At 38.1% G+C, this 9,183-nt stretch overlaps 1 protein-coding gene across 2 annotated transcripts; it reads left to right on the forward strand.

Moving 5' to 3' along the window:
- The first annotated feature begins 258 nt into the window (after positions 1 to 258).
- LOC127066482 (uncharacterized) lies at positions 259 to 3,051 on the forward strand. Of its 2 annotated transcripts, XM_051000275.1 has the most exons (4): positions 259 to 501; positions 897 to 1,215; positions 1,423 to 2,748; positions 2,869 to 3,051. In XM_051000275.1, exons 1-4 carry the CDS (start codon positions 435 to 437, stop codon positions 2,927 to 2,929), a joined length of 1,773 nt encoding a protein of 590 aa, XP_050856232.1. In that variant the 5' UTR covers positions 259 to 434; the 3' UTR covers positions 2,930 to 3,051. The 2 variants fall into 2 exon arrangements, with proteins under 2 accessions (XP_050856232.1, XP_050856231.1); XM_051000274.1 differs by having other exon boundaries at positions 259 to 1,215.
- The last annotated feature ends 6,132 nt before the right edge of the window (positions 3,052 to 9,183 follow it).

A 9,183-nucleotide genomic window follows, 5' to 3' on the forward strand; every position in this document is an offset into this window, starting at 1 on the left:
CGCCAGGGTATTCGTACAAGTCGCGATTAATTATTCGTCCGGATGAAAAATGTGTTATGTAAGATAGAAATATCTGCCAGGAGACACGAGAAAATAAAAAAAAATGTTGCATGGAATTCCTTTGTGGTCAATTCTAATCGTTTCGTTATCTCATCTGATATAATTTCTTCACGAACATTAGGAATACATATATACGAAAGAATTTTAAATATCGAATAATTTCTTGCTTGTGAGAATATAGTGAATACGATAAGTTCGTTTGGTCTTAGTCTTTCTAACTAAAGAATATCGTGAATAATTCACATGGTAAGCATGAATTGTCGTTGGCTATGAGCGAGTGAGAAAAAATGTTGCAACTCCCGCAGCGAGGAAGTGCCGATTCCAACGAAATAGAATATACATAGTGCAGTCTTTCCGCAGTTCGTGTGGTAGTCATGCATCGACTAGTGCCTTTCTTTCCCTTCTCTTACATTTTTCTTTCGTTTGCTCTTGCAAACAACGGTGAGTGTTATCATTTCTTTTGACTTATTAAATGTCTACATCGTTTTTCGTTATAATAAATATTGCTATTTTAAATAAAAAATATAAGCATTTATATTTTCTTAATCTGTTAAATTGAAGAAGATTTTCGTTCGGTGAATGTGATATAAGTGGATAAAATTTATTTTGATTAAAAAAAAAATGGTTATACTTTGGTAATAAATCGTAATGCGAAGAATTAGGACATAACATTTTTTCTTTTATGTGTGAAGTGAAATCTTTGAGACGAGATAACTCATTCTTTCCGCTTAACAGATTAATGAAGTTTCGTTATCTTAAAAATCATACTATTTTTGTTACGTTCTGTTTGTTTTTCATTATCTCTTTGATTCGTTTCCTTGTTGTCTTACTTACAGTGCAAAGGCCGCTGTTATCACACGACCAATGTCTAGAATTAAATATTGCGAATTTAGAAGAATACATTTCTACATTGAATTTAGCGAACGTACCTACAATCGATTCGATGATCATTGGTTTCGAATGCCCAGTTACGGCTTTACCCTTTGGTATTTTGAGATCTGACTGGGCAAGATTGTTGTTATTACGTAATGCACAAGAGAAAGGTTCGATTTTCGCTGAGAAATTGGAATGTCTGTTTAAACTTTTAATTATAGCTTATCAAAGATTGGAACAAAGTTTGATACCAAAGAAATCCTTCGATAGAACAAGCAATAGGTAAGCCAAATACGAATCTCAATTTCTTAATTTTATTCATTAAATTAACAAGAGTCAACGCGTTAATAAAATATTTTAATATTGTCTTGTTGAAATATTAATGAACAATTCAAGTAATACAATTTTATTCGATTCTTCGATAATGCAAAATGTAACAAATAATAATTGTATTTTCAAGAATATTTTTAATACGGAAAATGTTTACAGCATTGGGAATAATACTATGAAAACGAAATTTACGAGTACGAATTTTAGTTCCGAGATAGTACCTTCTGGGAATACGAATATCAACGTTATTGATGATCATCGTGAAAATATAAATGGGAATAAGACGAATGAAAACGGAGAGAAGAAAGATAATGCTGAATGCCTTAGTGTGGAGTTTAATAAAAAAACACAAGGAAATAATGTGAAGAACGATACTATGGAAAATCATGATAGTGAAAACGTTGCATCATATACGAATTTACAAAGATTTACGAAAGCCGATTGTTTCGAAAATACGGTTAAATATTCCTTTTCTCAACAAGTAAATAAATTATTAACAAATGCAGATGTTATGATGGAAATAGCAAACGAAGCAACGTATAGTAGTCAAAACAAAGAGATAACGAAAGTTAGCATTTATAATGAGTTGGATAATAAGAAGGGTGTAACGTTACCATTAACAATCTCTACAATGATAAGTTCAGAAAATGGAAATGTGGAAGTTCCCATGTCAACAGAGAAAATTGCGAGTTTGGCTAGTTCAACGAGTACAGTAAAATCCAACTATGCGAGAATGTCCATCGAGGAATTTAATTCGATCAGTTCGTTGTCGACCATTCGACCAGAAATTTTCGAAGAAATGACATTGCAAAAAACACAAACGAAAACTAAGAACGATGGTCTAAATGTTTATAACTTAACGAATATTTACGAGACATATAAGGGCGACGGAAGTTCCGATTCTTCGACAGCTACCAATTTTTATTCCGAAATAATCTCGCCTACGGATTTCGAGAAATTTAACACGATGAATACTGTTACGAAATCTGCCGATATCAAAGATTCTTATGCTAAAAATAGCGTAAACGATGCAACGAATCGTCAAGATTTCCAGGAGATTATTTCGAACGAGTTGTCCATTTCGAAGAATGATAATCCGACATATGATAATCCATCGAATGTGGGAACAAATTCAATGGATTACTTTGATCCTTTATGGAACAGTATTTACGATGTTTTCACTCGCAAGCCAGACGAGTTTTACTCTTCTATCGACAGATTTCATCATAAGGTCGGAGATAAACTGAAAAGGCTTCCGGTTCACAGAAAACAACCTCCAGGACATGTTACGAAGGATCATAAAGCGAACATAGAGGTTTCTTCGCTTCTCTCGAAGACTATTACTTTCATGACAGACTCGATAACGGAAACAAATAAATTTAAAGATCTCTTGGATTCTCAAAAATGTGACCATACGAATACCAATGTCGAGAATAATTTTAGATTTTTTTACCATTATGGAGAAAGACCGGAGCAAAAAACTAGGTATGAAATATCGTCACGTTGAACGATAATTACTCTACCTTTGTTCAAATATACTTTTTTAATTGAAGCTAGCTTGAATATCTTCCTTCTAAAAATTTATTCAATTATTATCATTTTCAGGAGAAACGACAGGGAAATATTGGATTTTATTCGTATTAAATGTAAAAATGATTGTACGTAAGATGATATAGAAAAATATTATTCTTTTTCCGTGTAAAATGTTATATAATATGCGTACACACACACACACACACACAGCTATATTATAATAATGACTGATTACATCTATTTGTAATTCGAAAATGAATCGAGTTTCTCGACGAGTGAACTATTTTAAGGTATTACAATTCGGTTTTGCGACTGATATCGTCTCAATACATTGCATTTGCACCTTGCCCGGTGCAATGACCGGATACTTACCGATTCTTATCAACGATTTCGCGGACGGTCCATAAATTCATGACCCGGAGCCGACTGATATTTACGAGCTCCGCACCTGGTAACGTCCGTCATGGTTTACGAGCCCTCGTAAACGAATCCTCTTATTATCTGACCCGATCTCGTGTGTAAACTCTTTCGCTTGGCTTCGAAATTTTACGGGAAGACTTTTAGGATTGGGTGGTCAGTTTTATTAAAGGACAATACGTTAGTTTTTTTCCACTGTCGATCAAGCATTTCGCCGAGTTTTATCATCGGAGTATACATATTTTATTTTGAACGAAACCTTTCTACTTGAAACGATCCGAGCTCTTTTTTTCTTTGTTTGTTTGTTTCTTTTTATTCTATTTTATTAAATCTCTTTTCGCGAATTTATTATAGATTCGATTGTTAAATGAAAGTACCGAACTTGTACAATCGATAGTTTTCAGATTGACTTTCTATGGCACAACGGTTTTATCGTAAAAATTGAACCGTTTCGATGATATTCATCGCCATTTTTATTATCATAGACGAATAACCAGGATCGCAGGGAAACATATATATTTTTACTTGATTTTACATTGAAAAAAAGGGATGAAGAATGACGAGGACGATATGAAAAACGCCACTCACCACCGATGAGCATCATTTTCAATTTTCGAAAAATGACGTATTGACAAAGTACTTTTTCACAAATTGTCAGGACAAAGGGTAAACAGATACGCACGATAAATTTACGTTCGTGGATCAACTTTCATCCCTACGGGGCAAAAAATGTCGCTCGAACGCGGTTACGAGAAACGACGACAGAGCTACGATAATTAGTGCTGTCGCTTTTTCGTTTGTAATTACTTCGTTAAGCGGTCGGTATTGTTCGTTAAACGAACTGGATGATTTTCGCTTGTAATTTGTAAAAATATTCATGCGTCGAGACTTTTAATTAATCTATCGGCTCAAGTTTGACAATTTTCTCGTTCGGCTGAATTTTTCGATTTTTCGAGCGTCCGAAACGATCTTGCGAAAATAACAAATTTTCATCGCTTCCTTCATGTCGACTAACGATCGATTAACAAATTTTCGTCATAAGAACGTTCTATAATTTTACGATCAAATTTCGAATAGAGAGAGGAACGCAAGGGATGCCGTAAAAGCTCGTTCGCTTTCTCGTTTCCGCTCTTACGAAATTTCTTCTTCTTATCGCGTCGATATAACGTATCGCGAAGCATCGTCGCCGCACGTACTACCTTTCTTATCTACTTCTGAGATAGGAGTAAGTTTCTTTCGAGGATCTTGAGAATCGCGATCGAATCGACGATAACACGTATGCGCCCGACTTTTTCTCTTCCTTACTGGTACGTATCTATTTTTTTATGTCGTGCTACCGCATCGTGTTACGTGTTAACACATCGCGTCGAGATACATCCACATGGCTTTTGTGGAGAAGTTTAAGGATCAATCTTTCGTCTCCTTTCGGACAGTCTAACTTTGACGAGAAGCAAAAAGATGTCGTTTGAAATTACTCATTAAGATGAACGATTGGTGTCATATCAAGTGTTACAAGAAGGGTAACTCAAGTTGAAACGAACTCGGTCGGATACTTCTCACGAAAGTCTTTCGATATTAATGCTAATCTGCATAAATGAATAATAACGTATTCAGCGGCGAATTGAAACTTTTCCTTCGGTGATTCGTTCTGAGCTATTCCATTGAGAGGAATGCGAATATCGAACGATAATAAAATGTCTATTCGCGCGAATCGAGCGAAAGGGAGTAAGTAGATACGGCGAACTAATAAGTACGCTTTGTGATTAATAATATAAATTAATTACCAAGCGCTTTGTAATTTAAATTTCACTGGTAGTAGCTTCCCGTGCACCCGAAACCTTATCTGCTTTTCAGAGAGCGGCCGTTAGCATATAATTAGGACCATTCCACGCTCCTTCCAACTACTTACGTTTCTAATCGTCGTCGGCGATCTTTCCCGTTACGTGCTTCCCGTTGCGAATTTTGGCAGATGCACTTGGCCCGCTATATACCTACTGCATACGTACGTACGTTTTAGAAACGTATTTTCGTCTTCCTTATTTCGCTCGACGTTCAAGCGATATTCCTTATCTTTTCACTATTTTTCTCGTTAGTTACGTTACGGAATATAGAAAATAGCCCGGAGGAGTAAAAGGACTCGAAGCGTGTATTTTGAATTCCGTCTATGCGTATTTCGAAAGGGGCGAACAATTAAGTGTTTGAAAAATATTTATTTATTTCTTGTACGGGGACTATCGCGCACTGATTGAAGCTATTTAAATAAGAGAGGACTGTTCGCGTTCTTTCGTGGCGACGATCTTCGGAAGTAATTTTCACGGTAAGACGCTCGCGGAGACAGCGTACTTGGACTATCCATGCAATCCTCGCTCTTAATGAGCTCCAATCTGAATTTTGGGAGAAATCCTTGTTTGGGCCATCATCAGAGAGAATCGAGTTATCAGAGCAAGCGAGAAATTTTCTCGAGTATGCTGAGAATACCGTTAACGTTTTCCGTTTAGAAAATCTTGGAAGTAATGGGCAAACATCGATTTATAGAGATGCATAACTTGGAGGTACAGATATTTCGTAGTGATGTCGTCGTTCCGATAAAATTTCATAGATGAACGACGAGAAGTAAAAGATGGGACGATCGAATGCCAACGTCAGGCTCTTCGCAATTTCCCCTGATCACACGTTCCTTCGAAGGGCTAACGAAGAGAGCTATGAGCGATCGGAATTTTCGGTATAGGTCGATCGTTAACGCAGTTACGTTTACGAAATTGCTGAGCTACGATAAAGGACGAGGGTACTTGCGAAGCTTTTGACAAAGCAGAACATATTTATTCCAACGGCTATAATTTCATCGGTTCGGTTATGAAACGATTTAATCGGTAACTCGGTTTCTCTATCGAGGGAACAAATTAGTCGCTTAACAAAATATCTAAAATCTTATATATACTCTCCCAAGGTTAGCAAATTGACTTCAAGGCGCTTCGATTCACCGACGATCGAATCTCTACGCTTCTAGTTCTGTATCAATTTGAAATTGGAAAGTATCATTGGATGTCTAAGCCAGTCTTAGGTATTAAATTTTGGAAAGGCAATATTGCGTCCGTCTGATCGTAAAACAGGAATAAAATTAGGAACGTTCGTCGAATGCTCTCGTATAAAGGCAAATGAATATATCGTATAAGATGAAAAGGATTTCACAGCTATGGCACATAACTTAAAGCGGCTAAAGTAATCTTCTTGGGATGATAAATCTCTAATTTTGTAACTCTAAGACTAGCGGTATAACGTTGATACGAGCAAAGAAATGAGTTAGGTAGTTGGCTAAGTAAAGAACGAGTGAAAATAATTGCGTTAGACGAACGTAGGTATTAGTAAAAATTCGTTGATACGTACGAACGAAAGAAGGAAAATATAATTGGTAAAATCGTGGATGAAGGGATGGCAAAGGAGGAAAGAGGAGCCAAAGAGCCGGTTAACAAGAGAAACGAGTCAAAAGGAATATCTTACGAACGAGGAGAAAGAAGAAGAGGTGAATGAAACGAGAGTAATGCAACCAATTAGTAAGAATTAGCATGGAACAACGTCGGTGGAAGGGTGTGGCATTGGAAGAAGTAAAACCGAGGAGAGAGGGTGCCAGCACAACCCTTTTCTTCGTCCTTTCACCCGCACCACTAAAATAATTACCGGTGTTCTTCTTCGTCCTTTTCCAGTCTTCTCCACCACCTCCAACCGTTAAATGATTTCCGTGAGCTTCCTGCCACTGTCGGTATTACTTCGGAGCCAGAGTAATCCTGATGAACGGTTAGGAACTGCGAGTATTCCGCTGCTTTCGACGTGAGAAGCAAAGAGATAAAGAGAATGAGAGAGAGAGAGAGAGAGAGAGAGAGAGAGAGCGAGACCGGCGATTCGTTTCCCTATGAGAAACAACGTAGGGTTAATCCACTCTCTAAGAATAAAGACGCTTTTCTTTTTATTTTCTAATAAAAACTTTGATCGTTAGCTTCGAACGTTGGTCCTGTTGTTCCTTGTTCCTCCTCAATGAAACCAGATGCTTTCTAAAAAGTTCAGAAGCAAGGAACTCACGAGTAAGAAGAGAAACAAGAGGAAAGCATATCTTTTTTTCTCGTTTTCTTTCTCGATCTTTTTTACTCTCGTTCGTTTTGATACAGATGATATCAAACGAAATATTCCGTGCTATACGTCATTAAGTCTGCTCATTACCCCTGCGTTTATGATGGTTTACAGGCGTTACTCTTGACGACAAACTAATATTTAAACAATAGTACATTCAGTTTAACATTACAGATTTCGTAACACGCGTTAAGTATGGAATAATTAAAATTTATAGGCCTTTTGGGCCGGCTGCTTCCTCTCAGTTTTGAGTAGGCGTACAGTGTCGACACTATTGCGCTTGTAGTTCATATTTTGTACATACTTGTCGCTGTAGTTATATCACGCTAAGAGCGAAAGCTGGTGAACGACATTAATAGGATTTGATATTTTAGGTATGAAGCGCAATATGGATAATTCTGCGTACGTTTCAAAATACGCTCTAAAAAATCGATCCTTAAAGAGAAGATTATAAAAATGGATTCGGATAAGCGTCATAAATATACATATATGGAAGTATATTAAAGTTCGCAAGGAGAGGATAGATTGTCGGACATTTCGAGGAGGACGTAATCATCTTTTCCCAGCCATAGAACAGCATGCCAAGGAAAATCCATTCTTGTCACGTCGAGAAGAACGGGTACAGTTGAGACTTGGTTTAAACTCTTCCCTCTCCTTGGAAAAGCTAGATTCGCTTTCCTTTTTTCGCATCTTTTTCAACGACGACGGATGAAATTAAAATTCTTCATGAGACCGAAACGTCACGTACCGACTCGGTCACGTCGTTGGTTTTGCCCGTCGTTGGGTTAAGGGTAACGTGCCTCATCGACTGCCACGGCATATCCTACGATCTTTGCGAGCCGACGTGGGATTCGTTAAAATCTTAGCGATCTTTATTACGATCTTCCTTAGCTACTATTCTACTGGTAGTTTGAAATATTTCTCACGGATATCCGATATTAATTTCCAATCTCTTCCGCCCGTCTCGATCCAATTCGCGATCTTTGCTTTCCTTTTTCTCCTCTTATTTCCTTCCATCGAACTCATTTCGAGGTAATGCAAAACTTTTCCCCTCGGTTCGTTCTCTCTTCCAGAGGAAAACGTTCGATAGACGACGGTACTTGAACGGTCCGGCGAACGCGAGACTTTTATCCAAGCGGACACGAAATCGTCTCGTTGAAAGGTTTTCGTGCAATCCTATCGAAGTCGAAGCCCTTCGAGGAAGAATGTCACTCGAATCGCGAGAAGGATTATAAATGGCGGAGTTTCTGGACGCATTGGACGAATTAATCTTCCTCGATGTCATTATTTAAGCGAGAAATTGATGTGTTCGCGTTAACGACGCTCTCGGGTTACAAAACAATTTCCGTCTCTCTCTCTCTCTCTCTTTCTCTCTTACACACTCTCTCCTTCGTGGTAACCCCGTCGTTCGAATAGCCCCTTTCCCTTCGAGCTCTCGATGAGAGCGAAGCTGTGCCTGGTTAATTGGAAGCAGTCTCGAACTTCGCGACCCCTCACCACCAAAAGTGCCGATGAAATTGCACCACCCTCCAGTCTTCGAACGGTTCGTTCCCGAGTTTCGAGTCTTCCTATCCTCCCTTCTTCCCCTTTTCTTCCTCTCTCTCCCTCCTTCCCTCTTTCTCTCTCTCTCTCTCTCTCTTTGTATCTCGCTTACTCGTTTGCCTGCTCGTTCTCTATGACCCCCATTCTTCAAGGGGGTTCTCTTTAGGAAAGAGCAGAGAGCAGCTGGATATAAGCGGCAGAGGTGAGGACGACGGAGGAAGATTCTCTTTGACTCTTAAAGAGTCTAAGCGTGATGTGTAGGTAATAGTTACTTCATCTCGATGTTGATTATAGTAATTTTCCTAG

This window comes from Vespula vulgaris, chromosome 9 (genome assembly GCF_905475345.1).
Source record: "Vespula vulgaris chromosome 9, iyVesVulg1.1, whole genome shotgun sequence".
In the NCBI taxonomy this organism is placed as follows: Eukaryota; Metazoa; Arthropoda; class Insecta; order Hymenoptera; family Vespidae; genus Vespula; species Vespula vulgaris.

What these genes read in the sequence shown, in the direction of transcription:
- LOC127066482 (XM_051000274.1), top strand. Translation starts at nt 743, where the DNA reads ATGTGTGAAGTGAAATCTTTGAGACGAGATAACTCATTCTTTCCGCTT. An exon ending in TTCGATAGAACAAGCAATAG is followed by an intron (nt 1,216 to 1,422) that starts GTAAGCCAAATA and finishes AAATGTTTACAG; the next exon opens with CATTGGGAATAATACTATGA. An exon ending in AGACCGGAGCAAAAAACTAG is followed by an intron (nt 2,749 to 2,868) that starts GTATGAAATATC and finishes TATCATTTTCAG; the next exon opens with GAGAAACGACAGGGAAATAT.